The sequence below is a fragment of the Lytechinus variegatus genome, chromosome 8 (assembly GCF_018143015.1).
Source record: "Lytechinus variegatus isolate NC3 chromosome 8, Lvar_3.0, whole genome shotgun sequence".
NCBI classification, from domain to species: domain Eukaryota; kingdom Metazoa; phylum Echinodermata; class Echinoidea; order Temnopleuroida; family Toxopneustidae; genus Lytechinus; species Lytechinus variegatus.
In genome coordinates this window covers 13,682,904-13,709,165 of record NC_054747.1, presented here as the reverse complement: position 1 = coordinate 13,709,165, position 26,262 = coordinate 13,682,904, and the positions used below count along the sequence as shown (strand labels likewise).

The 26,262-nt window shown below is 36.0% G+C and overlaps 1 protein-coding gene across 3 annotated transcripts in view; it reads left to right on the top strand.

Moving 5' to 3' along the window:
• The window catches only part of LOC121420012 (neuronal growth regulator 1-like), a 59,415-nt gene that overhangs the window by 6,683 nt on the left and 26,470 nt on the right, over positions 1-26,262 (top strand). The window contains exons 3-6 of one of the 3 annotated variants that reach the window (XM_041614530.1): positions 5,746-5,946; positions 16,898-16,921; positions 18,726-18,866; positions 20,431-20,616. In XM_041614530.1, the coding sequence (XP_041470464.1) occupies positions 5,746-5,946; positions 16,898-16,921; positions 18,726-18,866; positions 20,431-20,616 (552 nt within the window). The remainder of the gene's footprint in view (positions 1-5,745; positions 5,947-16,897; positions 16,922-18,725; positions 18,867-20,430; positions 20,617-26,262) is intronic. The other 2 variants (XM_041614532.1, XM_041614533.1) reach the window with 2 other exon arrangements.

Genomic DNA, 26,262 nt, shown 5'->3' with positions numbered 1-26,262 from the left:
TTATGTTAATGAGAAAAAAATGTGCATGTGTCTCTTTGATAATCGATATTGTAAAACAAAATGGTAAAAAGATGAAGCAAATAGAATTTATGTGACTAAAAGCTGATTCCACAAATACGAAAAGTCGGTCACTTTCGGCGCAGAGAGTAAGATACGATGTATATTTTTTACTGTTTTTAAAGTTGAGGCGGACCTTGTTTACCAATCGCGCACCACACCATGTGAGCTTGGCCATAAATAATACTAAAATGCCATAAAACATTTCAATTGTAAAGTGGGGGGAATGCCGTTTCCTAGATAACTGTCGCAATTACCCCCAAACGACATCAATAATTCATTATAATATTTTGTCAAAAGGCACTCTATTTTTGCTTAAAACTTTCAAGATATTCCGTATCTTGTTGTACAGATTATGCTGCATGTATTCCAGGATAAAACTCATCTCGTATCGTGTTGGAGTTATTATTACGAAAAAGGTTTAAACAGGGGCGGCTCTAGGGCAGTAAGGGGGAGATGACCAAAATATTGATGCCATTTTTTTTTTACCCTGACGTTACTTTATGATCCCCTTTTCTCCCTCTTTTCAGGTTCTGTCGTATTTGACTTTTCATGTTCTTCTGCTGCCCCTGCCTTCGTGTTCCCTTTTGCATAAGTGTTTAATTCTACCTAAATGATGAAGGCTGTTCTACTAGGTTGTACGCCCTACTAAAAATGGGATTTTCTCAAAGCAAAAGTAGTACGCCGGTGACCACGATAGGGTCAAATAACTGTCGAAGCTTCCTGAAGAAAATAAGGATTTGTAGCTCATGAAGTTAGAATCCCCTCCCCCTCAGCTCTAAAAAATCAATTAACTGTAGCAATGCATAGCAGAGTATCGCATTCGGCGGTTAACCATTATAATGTCCTCTTTTAAAACAATAATTTCATCGTAAATTCAATGTGAAATCAAACTCTGGAATCTAACAATGACGATAGTAATCTTTACAGGTTATACCAAATCTTTGGCAAATATTGTTTGATGTAAATTATTTGGAAATAACCTGTGATTTTATCAAATTTTATCTTTGGTATTCGGTCTCATGATATTTTATACCAGTACAAGTTAATGATATTCTTTTCAGACCATAGTCGAATTTAGTCAATTATGATAAAACTATAGAAGAAACCGACCGAACAACTAAATCCATAATCTGATTCAACATATGCCAGTAAAAATGACGACATTACTCTCCCACCCGCACGAGTAAATATACTTCTTCAAAATTCTAGTAATGCCAATCTAATTTCTCTTAAAGATGACAAAAGCTTTGCTAAATCTAGATAATCGAGTGTTAACTCCTTTGTGGATTCAGAGGTTTCGTCAAATTGTGAATTAATGGTTTTTATAAAAGTCTTTGACTATGACTAATTTCGTTTTGATGGTTCAAAATTCATTTGAATGCTATAGGTGATGCAAAATAATGTTCCTTGAATCCTTCAGTCACATAATGTTTTAAAGAAGATTTTGCTTCATTAAATATCTTGTGCAATATTTTCCGAACATTTCGCGGAATGTCTATTAAGTGCAATTACACGCTTATGGTTTCTTGTCTACCACGGCTTACAAAAATGTTAATTTCTTGTCACCCCTTCGTTAATGAAACTGTAATCGAAAATTCATGAGGTCGGATATATTTAAGCCTTACTCGCATTTTTAAGCATCTTTTACGACCTTCCATTTCTCTCGAGGAATCAAATATTACCGACCCATGCCCACAGTGTGGTATCCCCTGGCAAATCCCTGTACGTATATATGAGCAATAATCCACACAGTGACGTCATTGTTTTGCTCACCTCTACCGGTCTCATCTGTGGGTTATTTCTTACTATTGACTGCGTACGTTTTTTTTTAAATCATGTAACATATTTCTCTAACAACATGGTGCAGCGACCAGTCTGCATATTTCAGGAGATTCAGCATTTCGTAGGGGTTGTAGAATAAAGTATGTAATGCAACATTCGAGTTGTTTCTATCTTGAAAATATGACAAGATATAGAGAAACTATAAAGAGGGAATAGAGGTTATTTGCTAGTCAATATTTTCACTGGCCTCTTGACCTCATAGGGAATTACATATCATAAACCACGGGACTGAAAAATTATCATATATATAATCTATAACATTAAACATGGAATACATAATATGTCAAAGGGATAATTGAATTGCTAAAATAATAATTCAAAGAGTACCAAAAAGGCCAAGTACGGCCAATGTGTAACCAAACATTTTGAATGCATTCCTTCATCATTGAAATAATATATATTTTATTTAAAGAATGGGGTGGTGGTGGTAGCGGGGGGGGGGGGGGTGATAGGTTCACCCCAATCGTACCCTTCTCCCCTATAGCGCTTTCCCTATTCTATACTCTCCCTGTGCCTCTCGCTCGCTGTATCTTCGTGGTGGCGGTAGTGGTTGGGGCGAGAGGGGGGGGGGGGGTCGTTCAAATCCTCCCAACCCTCTGTCGCACTTTCACTATATCATATACATCTTATACCTTGGTCACATTTACTCTACGGAGGCCGTACGACGAGTCGAAATCAGCCGTTTAAACATTTGTCTGTACTAGCTACATATTGGTAGTTTTAGTAAAATGAATAAAACGGCTGTTTTCGACTCGCCGTACGGCCGCCGTAGAGCATATGTGACCATGGGTTACTGGCCATGCAATTATTATTATTTAGAGTAGAAGCTCGAGGTACCGACACTTATGGTGCCTCTAGTACTAGTGGTTGTGGTGGGGGTCATTCAGATACCCCCCCCCCGTAGCGCCTTCCCTATTTTATGCCCCTTTCTGGCTCTCACTGTGCCCTGGCTCACCGCGTCCTCGTGGTAGCTTTCAGCCTTCCGTGGTTCGTTAACAATTCATACGGTCCTTTACGTGTTAACCACGGTCGGTCTATTCCCGAGTCTTAACTGTCACAGTGGCAAGGAATCTTCTTCTTCATCGTTCGCGCGTTCTGGAGGCGATCGTTCACCGAGAAAGGGGGATCGGGTAGTTTGGTAGTTGAAAAACATTAAAAAAGAAGTGTGTGAGGTTGATACAAAATTTTTAGTGTATAGACATCATGGACATTGACCATTCCAGAGAATATATATAGTTGTATTTGTATTGTGTTGTATTATCCGAGTATATTTCATAAAATCTTCATTTCTATTTGGAAACAAAATACTATTATCTATTAAAAACGATCAATTCATCAAGCAACGATGAATATAGGCCTAATGATAATTCTGAAAATTTTAGCCATGTCCATAACGGGTGGAAATAGAGACCAGTCGAATAATAGATTTAACCAGTGTCCTCCAAATATTTGAATTCATTCATTCATTAGAGATTTACAAATGTATCCAAATGAGTAATAATAAAATTCAACGTTACCGGTCACCTTTACAAACGCTCTATAGATTTATTCTAGATCCTTGAAATTTAGTTTGTGGTTGAATATTATATGAATATTGTTTCCATGTATTTTTTTTTGGTGGGGGGATTCGAGAGAGATTATTGTGAACCTAAAGCTAAAGTAAACATAATCTTAACAGGACGATCTAAAACGCGAATATTATGTTCATGTTCCCGTCAGAATAATAGACACAATTAATTAAAAAATTCATTGATTTCCATTGTCATGTTCTTGGTAATGACAATAATTCGTCTATGAATCAGCATTATTTCACAACTTCATGTATATAATTTTACTGGCACTGACACTGAAAAATATGAATAAGGCCTACGCACAATTTCACTTGCAGAGGGATACTTTAGCTTAAGGGAGACTAAGAGGGAGATGAAATCCCAAGTTATAACCTGTAAATAATTGAAAAGAGGAGCTTGATTTTTCAAAGGTCATAATTCAGACGCCATGCGGGAACCTACTCGTAAAAAAAAAGAAACGGCGTTACTAACGCTGTTAAAGAGAAATCACAGTCTTCGGAGAAGAGCTCATACGAACTGGTTAATCACTTCAAAGTGTTTCTAATATGAATTGAAAATTACAAGTTTGATTCCATGATATTACCTATTTAAGTAAATACTGAAAATATATCCGATACAGTGTTATTATGTTATTCTACAGTTAGGTTTATCTTTATAAATTTATCAAGTTTCAATTTGGGGGATCTTGGAAACCTAATATCATATATATATTCATATATATATATATATATATGTGGGTGTGTTTGTGATTTAAATTTCAGTGAGCATGATAATAAAAATGATTAAGACATTAACATGAATATATATGCATTAAATGACGTGACATGGGCCTACTAAACTAATGATCATTCATATTTTTTCCCGTTCTGTTTACCCAAATGCACTCAAAACCCATTGTATTCGCTCTTGTTTATTGATTGTGTACGTTTCCTTATCACGTGATTTGATGGTACGCACGCGCCCTTACCTCCGAACCTACTAATTCCTACGAACCCTCCTACTAACACGTTTATCCAAATGACCTTTAAACTTTTTATATCCTTGTTTACTTTTCTTTTCTTTTTTTCTTTTCTGCTCCGTGGATGTAAATAATTATTCGGATTCTGGTGTTCCCAAATGTGAACACTTTTAACTTTCAATTGTTTTTATTAATTTACCTGGCAATCCTCGGGTTTTTCATTCGGTTGGGTACGGACACTAAAAAAACCGAACGTCCCCCCCCAAAAAAAAACACCAATAAACAAACTAACACACAACTCCTCTTTCCAAAATTACTATGAAATATTCGTTCCAAACCTGTATATCGAATCCCTCGTATGGCACTACGAAAACCCAATTTGGAACGAAACTGGTACATTTCCGACACCTTCCTCCCAATTTACCATTAAACTTTTATGGTTAACCTTTCACCAAAACTTGACGGATTCTGGAATCATTTCTCATGACTCACCGTCCCCCACATATCTCCCACGAGTTTCTTCTTCCAATCCTTCAACTGCTCTTTATCGATTAATGTTTGTCAACACAATGTTGTGAAATACCCCCGTCAACCCATTCCTCTTCTTGAAATGCCCCTGAATTAACCCCCCGACATCCCACCGACGCTCCAACACCAACTCCCATTCCTAATCCATCTTCGCGCCTTCGCCTTGGAACACCCCTCTCTTTTACCCCTCTCGCTCCGTAATTCCCTCTTTATTAAACTCATTCATTGCGGAATAACGTTCGTCAATCCGCGATTGGTATCTTCACGAATACTGGACCTACACTTACCATTTTTTTTGTTCTGGAATATACCAATTTGCTTCATCCCCTCTCACATTGGATTTCCGGGCTCTCTTCTCATACTTGCACCCAAAATGCCCTTGTTATTTTACATCTTCTACGCCGAATCTATTCGGTACTAATCCTACCTTCAAATAATGCTCCCCCACATGAACCAATTTGAATCCGACAAAACCCCTTACTTACATCCTCTCATTTTTGAATACCCCATTGCACTTACCCCTTCCGATCCAAATACCCCCACATTTTGACCCCCTTTGCTATGAAATTAATCCATTTACCTCACTCATTGATCCGGTTAACTCATCACATGCCCCCTTCCGATCCAAATGCCTCCTTCATCAAAAACTATTTGCTTCAAAATACAACCCTTAACTGGAACCCTTTTACCTCGTAACCCCTCACTAACTGTTTACCCCCTTTTGGCCAACTGAACACCCCTCTCACTTACCCCTTTCGCTATACACCTGTCGTTCCCCCAAACCAGTTCCCCGCAAACCCGCCCTTCGTTTCCCCCGTCAAATACCAAATCCAGAGCTATTTCAAGGCCGGATAATCATCGGATCAACGGCTTTTACCGAGCCGATTAGCAACAGCAAATGTGCCCAAGAAGTCGCATCTTCGGATACCGCGTTCCCAGGGTCAATGTACAGAAATTGTACAATGGCTCCGAAAACTACACCACCGGGTAAGTATGAAACGGTTAACCGATCTGACATGTCAATACCATATCATCTAAAACCGACTTCAATCAACTAATCGTCGCCATTATGTCTGAGGATGTGTGAAATTAATTTGCAATGATGTTTTTTTTTAATAAAGAGCTCAAAAATAATAATTTTGTTTATTTTTATGTTGAATACTAAAATATTATGGGCTTTGTCAGGTGACAAATAACCATTAAATATATTTCATGATTCCATATAATGAAACTAACAAATTACATCGAAAAATTACTATTTTCTGACAAAATGAAATTGTATTTTTAGGACCAATATTTGTCAATGATATGTTATCACTAATTAACCCCCAACCCAACCCCTTAATGGACAATACCGTATATATTTCTTTGTTGTACGACAGTACTTCCTTAACTGTACTTGAAGCGAGATGTTCTATGAGTAATTTTATGTCTCTTGTTCAGGCTAAAGTCACACGGCTGAAGCAGTCTCCAAGCCGATCGGAAATATGAAGCCCCCCCCCCCTCCTGTCTGTGCACCTAAAAATGCAACATAAGATAAATCATACTAATTCAGTAGATAATGTGCCTCATATTCTTATGAGTAAGTGTATCAAAAATCTCACAAAAACTTGAAAGAAATATCTAATTTTCTTGGGAAAAATCCTTGGCCAGTCATTCTCAGACTTAAAAAAAAGGAGAAAAATGGAACCCCGTGTCTGCGCACCAATTCACTTTACACACGAGCCAGGGATTTTGATGAGAAAGGCTGCTTTTTGAGGCCGTCACTTGAAATACCCAAAATTCATTATTTTTCCACCATTTTGAGTTGGATTTTTTTTTAATTACTATCATCTTTCTATGTATTGCGTGTGTAAAGTTTGTGGTCGTCGCACTGTTGCGCAGACTTGGGGACCTTACCATACTTTATTGGGATTGACATGAAATATTTGTTCGACCTGGAGCCGGCTTCGCCGGTGTGACATAATTTCTTTTCTTATAGTAATGAATTTGTGACCACCCAGCTTAAAACCTCTAATATACTGTAGAAATGGGTATTAGTTAATCAAATCTAAAACATTCTATTCTTAGATTACGATTGCCATCATTTTCACCAATATTTTTTTTGCCCGATTTATCATCGATTTTGAAGTGGCTGGTTACATTTTCAAGCCTTGAAATACAATGTGTAGATTATCAGTGTGATGTAATAAACATACACGTATACCAATATATTTGTATTGTGTATTTAACTGGTGTGCATATATATGTACGTGTAGTAGTGCGCTAAAATATTTAAACACTTAGAAATGGTTCGTGCTATGTTATAACATGTAGTTCACTGGAAATAGTGTCACATTCAAGAATATTTATTGCATGTATCTTTGTGTTTGCTGATGACAGGGTAATAACGATATGTAAAGTAATTGTTTTTGTTTCAAATAACCACCGTTCTCTTTATAGCATCATGACCGTAATGTATTACAGGTTATTGTTTTTTTTATCTACAACTACTACATTCAGGATTATCAATACTGTTCATACTTATCGTCGTCGAAGAGAGTAATTAGTAACGTGATCCAAACGAATAAAGGAAAACAGTGGAGTTTTTAGATAATTAAAAACAATATTTTAGTTAATAAAAAAAAGCTCTAATGAGTGTGCACTGATGAATATAAAAAAATGATGATTATCATAATTACATCATTTTATACATTATATTGCTATCATCATACTAAATATTGTCATTATTATCTTTATTAATATCATCATCATCATCATCAATTCAAATTCAAAACATTTATTTTCTTCCACTTCATTACATTTTTTTCGTTAACATAAATTCATACATAAATCAATTTGTTATGAAAAATATTAAAATGTACATATTGCGTTTAAGGAAGAAGGCGTATACCCTAAAAGCTGAGGCTTGTGGCGGGATACGCCTGTTCATCATGAACATTCCCATTTTTATTGTTATTAATATCATCATCATTATTTGAAGCATTATTTTGTCGTCATTGTCATCATGATCATCATTAATTATATTTTTAAAAAGCAGATGGAGTTTAAAATTATCCGAGTTGGCTTAATATATATTTGAGAACGAATTTACAGAGCGATGTTGCGTTTCATGGAGTAAGAATCTGTAATGGGTGTTTCGGAAACGCACATACACAAAGATCTGTGTGTAAACATATCTTTATATACACACACAGCCTTAGTAGGGTCCCATCTATGGACTTGCAAGTTGTGAAGTGGTTTCATTGTCCCACATACTCGTTGTAAATTAGCAAATGAAACATAATCTTAGACCCATTCCGTTCCACCAGCCGGGCGTCTATAATTAATTTTACGCTCTTTTGATAATTGGTTCTACGTGCAAAGTTCATTTCATGTTACCTTGGGATATTGATATTCAATTATTGTTAGAAATAGTTTATTTAAGAAAATCATTTGTGATCCGATATTCCTTCATAAATATGTCACGTGGTAAAGGCGCACACATGAAACGTGCAGCACACTATTGCCACACAAAAACTGAAAGACAAAGAAACACACATTTTGTTATACGAAAGTAGACTATCATACAATATTTACAACAACGAACCGTTCTCAATGGAAACTGTACTGCGATATGGCATAAGACTTTACTATGTGGGCTTTTGATATATGACTTTGACCGATTCTCTATGGTAGAGATGTCCAGTATCCGACAATCAGTCGGATCTCTTATTCGACATAGGAGTTATATCGATCCTCATATTAATTTCAAATTTTCGGCACCCCAAAATCACACAAAAATGTAGTCATATAATAATTTACATTCGGGTCGATTTACAAGTCGTAGAAATAGGTCACGATAATATTGTGTCTCCGTGCACAGATCTTCGCTGAAAATGTTTCTGGAAACATTTCCCTACAATATTCCAAACTGCGGGACGGTTAAATGACCAATGAATATATCAACGTCGAGTGATGTGCCCTTAGAAGATGGCTCAAAAAGCTTTCTAGTGATACTGAGAGGTTTGAAACACTTCGCTGTACTAAGGTGGAAAACCATAAGCATTATCGTTAAGAGTGAATAATCTCTTAAAAGGAAAGGCTGTAATGTGCATCTATTTTATTCATTTTTTTGCAGTTGCTGCACTTCTTATGTGTTATATCTTTCATCACCAATAATTTGTGTCTCATCAGGCGTAGAGTAATTAGTACTGTCACATTTCCGTGAATTTGACAATGATGGTTATGATGGGACAATGCGTTCATAATACACGGAAAATTGTATTAATAAAAGTGGGAGTTGTACATGTAGTTAACTCAGTGATAATATGTGGATTATCATTGCAAAGGAGAAGGTCAAAATCACATGTTAAGTAGGCTACAAGTAAAGAAATAGATCGAAAAGACTAATTAACAGTTGAATAAGAATGATTAGTTAGCCAGTTGCATATTTCATGAATTTGGGCATTTATGACATTAGAACTACAATCACTACGAAACTACGTACTGAATCTAAATCGACCAAAGATGATCCTCTGCCATAAAAAGTGATGTATCTTTTAATCAAGAAGGATTTATTTCTTTAATGTGACATTAGCATTTGCCCGTAGAAGCGGTGGATTTTCACTTTATTTTACAATGCAGATGAACGTTACTTACTTTAGTTTTGTGATCTTGCAAAAATCACAGGCAAAAATGAATAAATGAATGAATGAAAACACATCAATACATGAAGAGTATAGTTGCAAAAGGGGTTAGGTCCACTTTCGACCATTCCGAGAAAAAGCATGTTTTTTTTATTTTCACTTATTGCAATATTCTTATGAGAAACTGGGTTGTCACGATGTACTACCCTATCATGTGAACATATAATTGGGTATAAAAGAAATCTACCTGTCTTCATTTTTTTTCTATATTTTTGTTTTAAATTATAATCGTGGACCTAACCCCTTTTGCAAGTAAACCAAAATGAATCCAATCTCTTTTGATTAATAAAAATGATTATTCTTTGCCACTTTCATTAACGTTTTCATTTAAATTTAATTTTTTTAGTATCATCAAAGTGACTAAAAATCTACAGCTAGATTAGAAACAGAAAACAATAAAATTTATGAAAATTGGACCCAACCCTTTTTTTTTGGCAAATGAGTTCTTCAGAAGAGTTTAGTTGCAAAAGGGGTTAGGTCTACTCAAAGAAAAGTTAGTCCGTCACACCAATAAAACCTATTCAAAACCGACCGATGATAATGCCATTGGAAATACCGCAATCCCTTTGGTCGGACCGGAATCGGTTCTTATGTGTGACTGTGGCAGCAAGGTCTGAATTTCGCTTAATTCAAAAACATCATGGAACAATTTAAGACCAATCAAGGTTGAATCCATCTACCCTCTGTGCGTTCCCCAAGGAACCTTCATACCTCCTTCAACAGTGACCTTCAATGGGGCTAGTGGAAGTGTCAAACAATTTATAAGTCATTAGATTGCTTGGAGGTTCAAGGGCAGAAGGCCCATAGGGGTTTGGTATCAACCGAAAGGAAAAAAGAAAGAGGGAAGCCGTGGAAAGAGATGCGTATTTATTTTACATGACGCACTGCGGCAGAGGCGCACAAACCATTGTCAGCGATATGCAACGTTGTTTTATCCCATGTTCATACCTTTGGCAAAATATTTGTAGGAAAATATTCATGCGTTAATTGTAACCTATTTTGTCGTGAATGTGTGCGAATACGGAGAAAAGGGGCCAAAAAAGCCGTTTGGGAGGTATGTCCTTGATACGAATAGTGAATTCCACTGGTAATCAAAGCGGTTTATGGTCTACGTCTTTTTTACCTGGGGTGGGGAGGCAAAATTGGTATTTAATAGCGGGTTTGACATTTTTATCTTGAAAAGAAATGCCTTGGTGCACACTTAACATGCTTTTTCGTCGTTTTTTTTAATGTACAAAGATAGTATCGGGTTTTTCCTTTCGTATGTTGAAAAAGGTGCTTTGGTGCGCACTTTACATGCATTTTAGTCTTTTTTTAATATTCAAAGATATTTTCGGGTTTTTGCATTCTTATGTTGAAAAAGTGCTTTGGTGCACAAATAGGCGGCGGAAGCGGGGGGGGGGGGGGGACGTGTCCCTCCTAAATTTTAGGTGGGGGGGACGGCCCCCCCTAAATTTGTTTTTTGATAACTTTTTTTTTTTTTTTTGGCTCGTCAATTTTTTTCCTGCGTCCCCCCTAAATTCACGTGGACCCCACCTGAAACGTGTGTTGTTCCCCCCCCCTAAAATTTAGGTTTATGACTTTTTTTTTTTTTTTTTTTTTGCTTGTCAAAATTTTTTGGCTAGCAACGTCCTAAAATCTAGGTTGATAACCTTTTTTCGGGGCGCTTGTTTAATTTTTTACCTGTGTCCATCCCAAAAAATCAGGTGGACACCCCCTAAATTTTTTAGCTTCCGCCGCCAATGGGTGCACACTTAACATGCATTCTCGTGATTGTTCTCAATATTCGAAGAGGTTTTCGAAGAGTTTTCGACTACTCGAATCCTTACTCTTCTTGATACAATACAGAATCACTTCAAACGTGGGATGATTTTTGGAAGCAAAAGGTTTCATCGTCAGTTGGTCAAACTATCATTATCACCATTATTCATTAATTACCTGATTGACTGACACCCAGTGCTTTAACATGTTTTATAAAATCATTGAATTATTGATCGTCTTATTTTCTCTCCAGATCCATTATGTATAACGCGATTAATAACTGAGGATACAAATAAATGAAACTGTATCCAACAATACCGAATAAGGTTTGGATACACCGAATCAAGTTAGACAGTTTTCGAGCTTTTGATAAATAGGCATGCTATACAATATTTACACTACATAAGCCTCATTTTGAGGTGACACGGCATTTGTTCTGCGCTCCGCCGACAATTAATCCGTGCTTTCTTTCTTCTATGATATACACTGCAAAAACTCCGGCATTGATTTAACACACTGTAAAACTGTGGTGTTAAAAGTGACACCAATTGGTGTTGATAGCGGACCACACCCTGAGGTGTTAAAATAATACTGTAGAGATTGAACATAACACAAAAGAGTGCAAATGTAACAACCATAGGTGTTGTAATTACACCTATAGGTGTAAAACTAACACCACCAATTTAACACCGATGTAAAATAATTGGTGTGGTCCTCTATATACACCGGTTAGCACCACAGTTTTTGCTCTGCACCAGGCCGGAATCTATGTATGTCCACACCAGGGAAGTATTGAAAGAACACCAGTTTGGAATCAAACAGATGTCAAAAGATGTCAAAAATTTCTCTTACATTGTATATTTCTTATGTTTACCGTGCTCTTTCCTAAAGACGTGAAAGGTAAAAAAAGATCTTATCTATCTTTCCGGAACGGTTAAGAATAATTTGAGAGAGTGAGAGGTAAAGAAATTACTGATAGAGATTTATGCCACAATTGGCTATTCATGGCTTAACCACAACTCTAAACCAGAGTGTGAATAAAACCCGACTTCAGAATACGGGCCATAGTGTTTTGTTACATTTCATTTTATTTTACATGTTGAATATTAAGCCTTTAGTACAGCAATTCAACGCAATATGTATCGAGAATTTAATCTCAGCGCCTGGTACCTAGGAATCACCTCGAAACCACATTGTGAGTAGAAATTTTATTAAAATACCATATCATTTTCAGCTCAGACCACTCTTTCTTCTTCTAAAACACGTGTGGGATATAATTTTGTGTTCTCATTATTTGGAAAGAGACCTTTACGAGAATTTTGAAAATGTTATGAAATATCATGTAATAGACTGACTCGGTGACTCGCGCCCATGTTTTAATGAAGGTCCCTGGGAACGATTATTTTAAGGTGGGGTGCTGATGTAAATTTGAAAATAAAAAAAGAGAGAAAAAAAGGGTTTCACTACAAAATGAAGGTCATCTTGGTTACATTTTGCCATTTTCACACATCTTCCAGAACAGCTGGGGGTGCTGCCTATGGAAGATAATACACAGCACCCCCGCTTCCAAGGGCCACACTGAGTGACTCATGCCCATATTTTATTGCAGGGCCCTGGGAACGATTTTCTTTAAAAGTGGGGGTGCTGATGTAATTTTGAGCAGCAAAAAAAATACACATTTTTCAAATTACATGAGGTGCTGCCTATGGAGAATAATGTTTTAATGATGTCAAAGGCAATGAAAATACAAACCAAGATGAAAAAAGGTGAAAGACCCTTCAACAGTATAAGACCATTATCACAATTCTTCCTAGCGTGCACTTTTTTTATTCCTTCACTGCTTATTATTAGTAGTAACAACGCTTCATATTCTCTTATTTTTGAGGAAGCATTTTTCTTGAATGAAAATCTATCTCTTCTTTTAAAGAATAAGCTTTTCGAAACACTTTCACTTCTATTTTCGTGCCAATGCTTGAACGCTTCCATCTTATAAATTCTTGTAGGATTACCGTTCTTGAACTTCCAGTAAAACTGCAAAATTAAACCCAACTTGCGGTGTACTGCTAATACGTAGTATATTCCTTTCGAATTCAACCTTAACATGCTTAAAGTCATCTTACGGCCTATATCACAGGAATGACCTTTAATGAGAATGCGCGCATATCGGTATTCACAATATCATAAGATATGACTCAACAATTTCTTGAGAGATGCAGTTCTTCTCCTGAAGTTTTGATTCAGTGTAAAAAAAAGTGTCCCTCTTTTGTAAAATCGGGATATATTTAAAAAAAGATTCAAATTTCAAATGCATTTCTTATGAATTCAAATCTGCTTATCACTAGCTTATGGGAACCGAGATAAATATTTAAATATCCTTCTCTATTGGCGGATTAATACTGATTTTTTTGAAACATGAAGATACTTTCAGGTAAGCTTCCGAATTTTATTTTCGCGAGTGCTTTAATCTCTGCGCACGTTGAGTTCGATTATGATAAAAATTCGATTTTTTTTTCGTCCTACAGACAAGTCCGGGATACCAATTGGCACCGTATGATTCACATGGCAGTGCAATAAATTTCTCATCAAATTAAATAATTATGATTGCATGGAAAAGTATCAGAGGAATTATGGTGTTTCGCGATGAGAATTAATCACACCATTCTCAGTTTTATTCATTATATTTCAACAAAGGCAGTTTCAAAACTATTTTCAGTTTAATTTAAGACATGCTTTCTCAGGTTTTGTTTCACGTTTTCAACCCTGCTCAGATAAATTTTCCCATAACATGTAAGATATTTTGGTATTATTTCATTTCTACAAAATATATGTAGGACTTCTTGAAACACAGACTTACCTTTAAGGGCGACTTTATGAATACAACAATTCAATATGAAGAATTCATGAAGTAATGCTAGCAAAGAGTGTCGACTTTTCAGTCTCCTTCAGATTCACCCCTACAATGTCCTTGTTAAGATGTTTTCCATTGTCTAAAAATACGATTAACTTAATAACGCTTGAAATTTAATAATATGAAATTTACTTCAGAGAATGATGATTATACTTGCTTATGTAGCGCTTATCAACTAATCTATATGATATCTCTAAGACCTCTACAAAAGAACCTATGCATTCACGTCATACAACCCCTTTCTTAGAGGCTGATTTATTTGCCTTCCATGCGTTAGTGATCTGAAGCTGGCGTATCTCAGACAACTACGCGTATTCGTATGTCCTCTGAGGGAGGGCGCTTTAATATCATGACGTCATATGCATAATGTATACACAGCTGAAGTAGATCAGCTGTTCGGCCCTCCTGTGTTTCAAGGGGAAATAAAACACCGTCACATTAGAATTAAGAATAGATCCTCATAACTCCTTGCTAACATCTGTATTCCTTTATCCATTAATGATTTCATATCTACTTGAGATGACCTTAATCACATTACAAATAATATGTTACAGTCACTCTGAATACCGTCAGCTCAAGACCAAAACTACCCTGTATGGGTCAAGTATTATTATCAAGGATGCAAAATTTAGTTCATGTGTACTATTATAGGTATCATACTATCCTCTAATCTTTCCAACATGCATACCTCAATTATTTGCACCAAAGTGAAATGATAGTCTGCTTCCAGGCTTTTCAATTTTTTTCTAATAACGATAACCTAAATCATTTTATCTTTTACTCAAATTTCGCAATACATTTTAAAATGTTTGATGGAAGAATGAGGATGATGAGACTGATGTCACCTCTCCACTTGTTTTTTTTCTGTATCTTATTATATGAAATTAGATTTATTCCAACATTTTCCTCTTAGAACTAAAAAATTGAATTAAACACTTATGTAATGGATCATATATTCATTGGTGCAACCTAATTTATCATAAAGGGGACATCTCATTTACACATGAATGAAACAATCAAACAATCATGATTTCATTTAATAACACAAGAAAAGGGAAAGTGGGAATGTGACATCATCAACCTATCTAATGAATATTTCATGTCGATGTGCATATTAATGTTTTCACAATATATTATTAAACTTACAAATTTAATAACTTCGTTATTTGTTATATTTTGATGAAATTTTCAGCATTTTGCTTCGTGATTTTTTTGTAATCTCATTTATTAGAATATAAATATTTACAGCACGGTGTGCCCTATTACGATACACATTATATGAAACATTAACTAAGCATCTGCCTTTAATATTCAGTTTAGCTTTATGACTCAATATCTGTTTAAATTAGGCTACCTAACTTTGGAAAAATAGTCTTTTACAGGTCATAAAAATGTTTTATCTCGATTAGGAAATATGTATATTCACGAAGAAATTATGTGATAGATATATAAGCTAAGTAATATAAAACATACTCCTGAATAGATGCAGATCTACTCACCTTATTCTAAAACAAAATACTACATGTTTTTAATTCTAACAATCACAAGATGATATTGTTAGTATTTGTGAATTAATATCGACACTGTTCCAGTATAAGTAATACACATTTGTATCTCCTTAAAATTGCATAACTTTTAAGGCTCCACACCTTTGTTAAGTAATACACAAAAAACACGATTCATTTATATTTTCCCTTAAGAATACTTTCATTCTTCATATCATTATTCAAAATAAAGCTTCATATCTACTTTAGATTTAGGATAAACACTTTCTCGGAAACATTTGATATGAAAACAAAATCCCCATGTGGTATTTACAAGACTTATTCTGACTGGTAGAAGAATTATAACAAATCAGACGCGGATCCAAGACCCCCACCCGAAACCCCTAAATTCCTTCATATGGCAATGATGACTCTTTTTTTTGCTTGTCATTTTTTTAATACACATACAAGAATAAATGAATGATAATTCGTTAGGTGCATGGTGTTATGTGCTTGCCAATGGGGCCCGTATTGTCTTAACTTTGCTATTATGGCAACTGCCATGGTAACGGGGTTCATCAGCCAATCAGAATCAAAGTTACCATGGCAGTTGCCATGATAATGGCATAGTTACAACAGTTGCAAGTTCTTCATGAAACGGGCCCCTTGGTTTATTATGTTTTCAACACTTGTTTGATTGAAAAAAAAAACTCTTCGGATCGGAAACCTTATGCCACATGATTATCTATTCTTCGGTCTTATTTGTCTTGTACAATCCTCATCTGTCTGTTTTGTCATGTTAATACATGACTTTCTTGGTCTTATTGTATCGTCTTCTAAAATTTAGCCAGATCGTTTATATTTCACACGATGTTGCATGTTGTTTAACATTATCTTACGTTGCTTCTAGCTTGGAGATTGAAGCGCATTTGCATGAGGCTTTTTGTATGTTTCGTTGGTTTGTGCGTTCTATAATATAAATCATGACCATTCCATCACATTTATTTGCTTAATTCCCCAAAGAATGTTTTATTTGCATTGATTCTATCACCATTCTTCTGCTCCATTGCTCATTGTTTGTTCCAACCACCTTCCAGCCCCCATATTTAGACGAGTATCGGGTAAGATGGAAACACATTAAATGCCCATAAAATTCTGACTACTCGTTCAACTTTAACCATGGTCAAGGCCAGGGCTGAAATTACAGGAAGCCAGAAGTGTCCAAAATCTGATTAAAATTCTAAATGCTTTTGAGAGTTAACTTTGCTCTTTTCCCATGTTTGAATGGTGGAGAAGATATATTGTACCTATCATTTTCCCGATTTTCAAAGAACTTGGAGACGATTTGAGTAACAAAATTAATTGAAAATCATACATCGATGGGTCAAACATTGTTTAAGATTTTGAGTGAAATCACCGATTCGAAGGGCGTACGCTGACTTAAGAATGGGAAGGTGCACCTCCTGATGAGGTGTAACTAAAGTGGCATGGGGGCGGTGCACATCTTGGGGCGGTGGAAGTACAGTTTGGAATATCAGCGGTTGGAAGCAAGAATAAGGGGTCCAAATTTCGTTTTGCTTGCCAGTGTTTGAACTTTTCTGCCTCAGCGGAGGTTCACCCCCCCCCCCCCCACCTACGCCCTTGGATTGAGACCACGGTTGAGGTTAAACCGGAGTTTAGAATATGGGCAGTTTAATAGATATTTTAATTCAATCATTTAGAGTTGAGCGTGGGTGTGAACTCTCAGGTTTTATAATTGAAGTGAACTGACATGCACGAATGAATGGAATGTCGAGATTATGGTAAAGCATGGCCACTCGAGTGAATGTATTTGACGTCTTATCATTACCCTTGCAAATGTGAATTGTCCTAGAATAAAGGGTTTCTTGAAACCTTTGCGGCCAAAAACTACTCGTCATGTTAAAAGATATTTCACTACGATAGTACTACGTCAATATACTTACCACTTCCCAAAGGGAAGGAGACGTAGCCCCATAATCAGCCAATTCACAATTTTCTTCAAACTCTGTTGTTTATGTAATGATATGATCTCATAAAGATATGATTTAACCGAATGTTAATACTTGCCATCTAATTCATTACCATGCATTTAGCATTATGGTATTTTCTTCACTCCTTTTATTTTTTTCACGATAATTTATTTTCAAAACTTTATTTTTGATTTAGCATGTGCTTGTTACTTTAAAGGTTTATGGGCATGTGATTTGCTATTTTTGCTGTTACGAAAATACATTTTAGATGTTTTATTGAAATTGTGATGAATAATTTAGAACAGTTAGATATGACTAAATTAACAAGTTGCTTAATTGTAAGCTGAAGCCCCTCAGAAGACACGGTCATGCAAGCCATTAAGATTTTTTTAAGTCTGGAAAATTTTTTGAATTGAATGAAAAAATAATTAATGTGAACAGATTTATAAGTTTTCCTAAAATCACTTGCGCTGAAAGGCTTCATTTGAATAAATATCCACCCATTTATCATGAATAACATTGTAAAAAATGTTTAATGTCACAAATTGCGAAAGAATTACTCTTGCAATAAATGAAGTTCCTTCGCCAATAAGGTTCTAGGAATTCTCCACGAAGATATTCTTCCTAAATAAAGATTTACAATCCCTTAATTTGAAATTTGCTATAAGAATAATAATACAAAATTTAGATTAGGCCTAGAGCTGAGCTCTCAATCATTACTTCCATACAAAATGTATATCCTTTTGGATAATACGCCATTCAAAATGTCAATAATGTTAAAAGCCAAAGGTTACTATATCCAATGTTGGAAGTTGAAGAAAGGATCCCTTACTAAATAGAAATCATGCTTTATGCAGTGTTCGCTGTTTATATGATTAATGGTAATTTTTTAATTGAAGCAATTTTTTCCTGTCGTACTTATTTTTCATTAAAGCTCCTGGAATGCCCTATTTCATCACACACAACGTGCAAGTTATGATTCGAGTCAACGAAGGCGGTAATGCTCATTTCAAATGCCGAGTTGCTGATCTAGGGGACTATCCTGTTGTCTGGTATAAGAACAACAAAGGAATAAGTAAGTGTTACTCTTATAGTGAACTCCGCACACCACCCAATTGTTTTCAATCTAGACCTTATGTAATGACGTCATCGGGCCGCCATCTTAGAGGCTGATGATGTGCAGCTTGCGCATGTTTGGCAACTCCGTTTAGCGTATCGTTGTTCTTATTGCAGCGTCAAGAAAGACATAAGTTGCTCTCGGTACCCCACGTGTTTTGCAAATATTTAAGCAAATTGCTAAAATGCAATAATTTTATTTCTTTTACATCCGACTTGATATTTGTTGCAGTGTAATTCTTCTCTATTTCAGTTAAATCACTTCGTATCAATATTTTTAATCCTAATTGGAATCTTCTATACATGCATTATTCAGTATTATGCAATAATAATAAAAACATAACAACAATAATAATGATAATAGTAGTAGTGGTAGTGGTAGTGGTGGTAGTGGAAGTACTAGTAATACTACTTCTGCTACTACACTTCTACTACTTCTACTACTAATGATGATAATGATAATAGTAATTGTGCCGCAAACTGCCAATTAAACATGTGAAAGATAAAATATATTTGAGGGTATTCAAAGTGAAATAGTATACGAAATTACATCTTTCCGACAGACATAATTGGCATCATTTTGTTTAGAAGAAACCACTGGGACTCTGTACTCGATTAATCGAATTCTATTCGCATGCAATATCTTGGGAAAGATGTATTAATGGCAGAAATGCGTGCTTGTTCATGGAATTACAGTTGGTCATGAATACGGCTTTATAGGAAATTCAGCAGTCCCGCGGGTTGGTGGGTCGGTGAGCCTCGACAACTATGTCTTGATCTGTATAATGAAATCGAGAATAAGGGTCTCATCTAAAGGTTAAAGATAAATAACAGTTGTGGTAACAGTCTAAAAATGAGCATGCACATAATCCAATGAAATTGCCACCAAAGTGTTTGTATGTTTGAATGAAAAAAAAATATGTGCCAATTAGTTCTGATAGAAAATGCGTAATTGCTGAGAAATTACAAAATAAGCACGGATTTCCATCACACGTCGGGTATTCTTCGAAGCAATATTAATAAATGTGTCTCACATATGCAGCTTCTCTGTGTTAGTGATCATCAGAGTTATCGATTTCGAGCCTAGATTTTATGAATTAACAAAGATAAGTTTGCATTAATGTACAGATCTAGAGTTGTGATAATATTTTGACAATTAAGCTTGATTTAAAAGACTTTCTCATGAAATAATTGCTGCAACTGTTTTTTTTTACTTTTAAATAAAATGTTAATTATTGGACTCCAGATCGTCCAAACTATTACGTTATTTTCAATGACATGCAAACGGTCGGTTTGGAATAGGTTTAGGTGGTGTGACAGTAGTAGTGAGTTATGATCTATATTATAGAAAAAAGGGCCTCTGTCCAATAGAGAAAAAACACTTTGTGAAATGTAGTTTCTATGTGACATTGAGTTTGGCTTCCCAAAGGTCCAAATTACAAACAGCAATGCATGTACATGTGATACAAAATTAGCACATTGTATTAGTACTGCTCAAAATTCCTTTCACCAATGATTTTTAGGAAGTCTCATCGCCTTTGGACCATCGATAGTGGATCAATCGCGACACTATATCAAAGATGGCGACTTTTTCAATTCGACCTTTGACCTTCGACTGAGAAAAGTTAGAAGGTCGGACGAGGACATCTACGCGTGCTCTATTCAGACGACCCCGCCCACAGAGCTGAATTTTACTCTACTTGTGTCATGTAAGTGAATACTATCTTTAACATCATTATAATCATGCAAGTCTTAAATTTATTCAATACTAATTAAATTCCCCTGTTTTCTTTCCATTCAAGTATTTATTCATTTATTTATTAATCAATTAATTGATTAATTAATTAATTCATTCATTCATTCATGTTCACAATGTACAATGTAAAAGTAAACACAGGAAATAATGAACATACAAAGGTGTTGCAACAATTTAATATAGATCAGATACAAATTTAAGGATTGGCATTTTGAGAAAAAGCAGTATTAAAAAGAATAAGGAGAAGGAAAAGAGGGTGTCCAATTAAAATCAATGTTTGTACCATTAGTTAAAATCATCTCTTACTTGAATTGATCCCTTGTGGAAGGTTTACTCAATAATATGCATTTCCGTTATTTGGTTGAATATTGCATTATCATTTGAATGGATAAACGCTTTATAGATGTGAGAAAAAAGGAGAAGAAAATGTCATCATTGTTCTGTACCCCTATCCTAACCCTTACCTCATTCTCCCAGGCTACATCTCATTTTTTGTGGATGAATTCAATTTAGATTCAATAGATGTATAGAAAGAATCTATAGGTGATGTCCCTTCCGTAAAATCCAGAGCTATCTGTCCTGTTCTCTTCCTGTGTGGTACATCTTCACTATAGAGATGTGTTTCGTTGAGGTGAATTTTAATAGAGTTCGCCTTAACTGCTCACTGGGGACCAATCTGACGCCACGGTGTGCTGAAAATGGTCCATCACTGTCTAAGAACTGTGAAGCAGATTAACGCCAAAAAGTGCTACACCCTTCGCGTCGCCTGCATGCTAAATACGCTCTTTGCCAATGCAATCAAACGTCTTCTCAAGCCCGATAGGTACGGGCAGGAGCAGCTGTAACATAATAGGGACTTAACTCAACGGATTAAAGAACAGAGTAATTGAAAATGCTTGTCAAATGTCAATGGATAGTTGGGAGGTATTTGTCGAAAGTTGGCGAACCGAAACAATAGTTTCGCCCTACGTTTCGGAGATTACGAAAAATGCAATGCCCGGATGTGACGAACGCGCCGTTTGGGTTCCACACCAATTTTCGACAAAGGCTTCTTGGCTGTTCATTGTCATGAATGGCATCCGGCAATACATTTACCTGTTTACCTGTGTTCTTTAATCCGTCGCTCGTCGTGAAAGCGAAGACCCCCTTAGGTTTGAACTTCGGGCTCGTGCTTCACATTCATTTTCCAAAGTCAATGGAAATTCTCAATCTAAGAACATGCATTCGATCCACTGGCGGATCCAGGGGGGGGGGGCACATCTGGTCGGTGTGCCCCCCCCCCTTGAGAGCCATAATAATAATAATGAAACAAATTTTTGTAAATATGCCGTTCTTACACAAGTTCCCCCCCCCCCCCACTTGAAAGTTACAGCATATCATTTGAATGGGAATATGTCTTCCATACACATGTGAGGATCTTTTAGTTTTATTTTTTGGTCAAATTTTCTTCGGGAAAATCCCCCATGGAAAGTCCTGGATCCGCACCTGGCTAATTCAACCCTTTTAGTAAGGGAAGTAATGTGAGAAATAATCAGAGTTTCAATGTCAACGTAAATCTGGTTTGATGGTCAATGAAAGCTGTAGTATCTTGTGATCAAGCAGGGAAATGGCGCCATTTTTATCATGATTATCAGGACCATGTGTATCGATATGTATGGGGAAAACGGTTATCATAATGAATTTTATGTGGCTTCTTGAACCAATTATTTGATCTCCGAAAGCGCTCGTTTGTACTCAAATTTCGATTTATAGCGATATTAAAATTATAGACCGTATAGCCAAACTTGTACCCATTGTGAAATGTTTTACCTCATGACTTACTTCTGATTATGATTCAACAAATTCGTTGGCAAATGACGCGACCCAAAGTATGTTCGTAATTAATCTTGTTCTAGGCCCTGGGAGTCAATCATCTCAAAGAGGCAAGAGTTTGAGCCTAATGTCGTTTTAAGCCCTGAAGTATTGATATCGTTATGATGGAAATTCACCCATTTGTACCTCAGAGGTTGCCCACCATTACTAACTCACCGTTATTATCAATAATAAATCATTTTTTAAAGGGAATTTTTTTAAGGGAATCAAAGGATCCACACAACCTATTTCACAAGTGGAACCGTGTTTGATAGTTCTGTAAGGAACTGAATATGTGCACAATTAAAGAATGTATAGATGAATTAACTCATAACCGAATTGTGGACATGGGAAATGAAAGCAAGTAGCTAGATCGTCTATTGATTAGAAACACGACGCGCTTTTAAGAATAATTTCAGAGGAATACTTGTTTTAAAATAAGTAGTATCCTGTCAGTCTGTACACCGGTATGCATGGAAAGTCAACTTGATATTTTATATTTTGTTGGTATTAATATTTGATCTAATTATTTCCGCTGAAGGTCACATACAGGTAGAACAGGTGTCAGGAAAATACAGGATGAAATGCTAGCTCTGGGTCATAAAGGGTTCGGTGTGGGGGAAACCGTATAAGTACATAGAAATTTTTAATTTGACCTAGGTCATATTTCAGATTTTTGCATGAGGGTAATTGTGGCATGATCAGAGAGATTTTGAAAATTTTTAATTTGCGAGATCAACAAACGATGACTCGAGTATGAATCACAACATGAATGATATTTACAAGAAATTTATGCAATAGATATTTCGCCATCAATTACTTTAAGAGATTATTCAACTTTATATGCGAAGAATGACTTGATAGAATATTGAGCCACACACACACATGGACCCCCACCCGCACACACAAACACACCCATATTTATATATAACAAATATCAATGTCCGTACATTGAGTATACCATACAATATATGCATATGGGTGCTCAGTAGCGTGAAATTTACACGTGTAAATTTCCTGTCGGTTGCATTTTAATTGTACCTTTTTTTTATCTTTCAACTCGTACAAGACATCGCGTGCCGTTCCTCTGGATACGGGGTATTGTTTACGACCATCGGTACTCAGATTAAAACTAACGTGGCGTACCATAGTTAAATAGGCTTTCCATAACTACTTAGCAGGGGTCTCAAGGTGAATTAACAAAGAGAAATTATTTATTAAAGATTGGCTTTTCTAATTGTGGAGACACAATGGTCTTCAATAGATGGATACAAGTGTTGATGAGATTGGATATGATTATACAAGTTTCATCATTATTCATCCAAACATTAATCCTGGAAGAAAGTAGGCCATGTCAAAAGTTGAAAAGGTTTCATCATAATTTCTGAATATCGATACGAGTATTGTGTTGCAGATAAGGATTTGCATTAATTCTTAGAATATTGCTAAATTTAATTGCACTCTGGTTTAAGTTGCACTGGATCAATACCATAAATACTCTAGGGGCTTAGAGGATGGGGCATTTAATTGTTTCATTAGAATACAGTGCGTATCAAAAAAAGTTTACACTTTGAAAAAGCCTTGGGAATTAAAGAATATACAATATGTGGGTAATTTTTTCACATATGATCTTGGGTTTGGGTCTAATTTATCTAATGAAAGTAAAAGTTTTGACGGAATGTTACACTTGAGTGAGCACTGTCCATTTTTGTAAAGCTCGCAGAAATCTGTTTGCGCAGAAATGCTTGTTTTCACGCTGTGTCAAGGGGAAAGGGTGAAATCAAACTTTCCCTGCTAAACATTTCTCATACATTTCCCTTGTACTTTAAGTCAATTGAAATAAAAGGGATACATTCAAGCATTTTGCAACAATTTTGCCACCCAAATTGAAATTTCAGCACTTGGTAAGCACAACCTTTACACTTTTTGTGCCAGCTGGATCTGAGGACATAACTGAATCTGAACAAAAGTTTATATCAGACATCTCCAGCATTTTTTCACTAAGTTCTTATCATTTAAAATGGGTTTACATTTCATTTTTCACGTAATACTTGTTTCTCCACACCTTTCCCAAGCTTGACAATGATTAACAAAATGAAAATCAAGCCTAAGCCATTTCATGTAAATCACAGCTCAGTGTAAAGCAAATATCGTCACGATGGCCTCAGTGTATGGGGGATTGGGTCGTGGTGAAATGCACTTTTAGAAGTGTTTTGGGCAAAGAAACAAGTCAAGAAAGGTAAAAGATATCTTCAAATCAGTTCAACTAGCTAAATTACACGTGTTCTTCATGATTAAGGTCTACTTTTATTCGCATAACTATTTCAAAGTTCTGCGCAAATCATTTTTCACTAACTTTTCAAAATTAAGTGGTGCTCACTCAAGCAGAAATATTTTTGACAGTTATATCGTCATTTGCTTAAATGGGTCTGTACCAATGTTAAAATGTGGAAAAATCTTCAGGATATTACAAATGTATAATTTTACAGAATTTTTACAAAGTGTAAACTTTTTTTGATACGCACTGTATTACCTATAGGCTAATGAACGAATATTTCCAACGAGTATTGGTCGGTTTGAAAACGTTTTTGCCGGTGTAACTGTGTGATTAAATGCGTCATAATCAACCATGGTCCAGTAACACAAAGGCTTGCGATTGATCGTACGCTTGATTTCCAGGATTGGTTGTACTGTGTAGTCAATGAAATCAATTTTATTGTAAAGATATTCTATGATAACTACTAAACTTTGTGTTACAGGCCCCTGCTTCTTTTAACCTTTGAAAGAACGATTCTGATTGGTTCCCAGTCAGTATACCGGGCAAAATGCGCATGTAACGATGTTCATGATAGGCCATTTCATATAGCGATTAATCGCTAACCTTTGTGTCACGGGGCCCAGATTGCTTTAACCTTCGACATCTTATAGACTTCCTTATGAATTCACGTCACAGATATGGCATGGGTTGGTGCAGTCATTCCCCCAACCGGTTTCAAGTATCCATCGCCATGCCTCAGTCTCACAGGCGAAACCGACTTCCGACCGATCGGATCTATTACATTATTTCCAATGGCTTCCCATCGGTCGGTTAGGAGTCGGTTTCGCGTGTGTGACTGTAGCAACCGGATCGGTTCGAGGTGTTGACATCACGTCATGTACTTCGCCCTGCATCAAGGGAGTGCGCATGATTTACCAACCACGTGCGTTCTTAATGATACATTATCCGAAGCGCTTCCATCAAAGGAAGAAACAATGAATATGAGAAGGGGACATTGCGCTGGGGGATATTTTATACCATCTCCCAGATTGATCATAGTGTTCTTGTTGACGAAACCGATATCTAGAACAAGGCCCACAAAATATATTGCCAGTAGCAATTCTAATCATATGCCCATATGCCTAATGACTATTTTGTTCATGTTGATGTTGTTGGTTTGTTTGGTTTCTTTGTCAATACTGTTTGATCTATTTGAAAGAGCATGTATTAATGACAATGATTGCCTTTGTTCCGTTTATATGAAATGTTTATAATCATCCATTCGCCCAGTAGACATGCAGCACAGCCCCTGCAATATCATGTTTTGAGCATCTGTACCATGTTGAATTTGTGCGAGCATGAATATTTTCCAAGGGAGACCAGAACGTAAGGTCAAAGAATTCATAAAAGCGAGAGAGGCGAATCAATCGAGATGATTTCGAAGGTGTTTTGGAATTTTGAAATTGAAATTGTAGCGGTCCGAAACTCCCT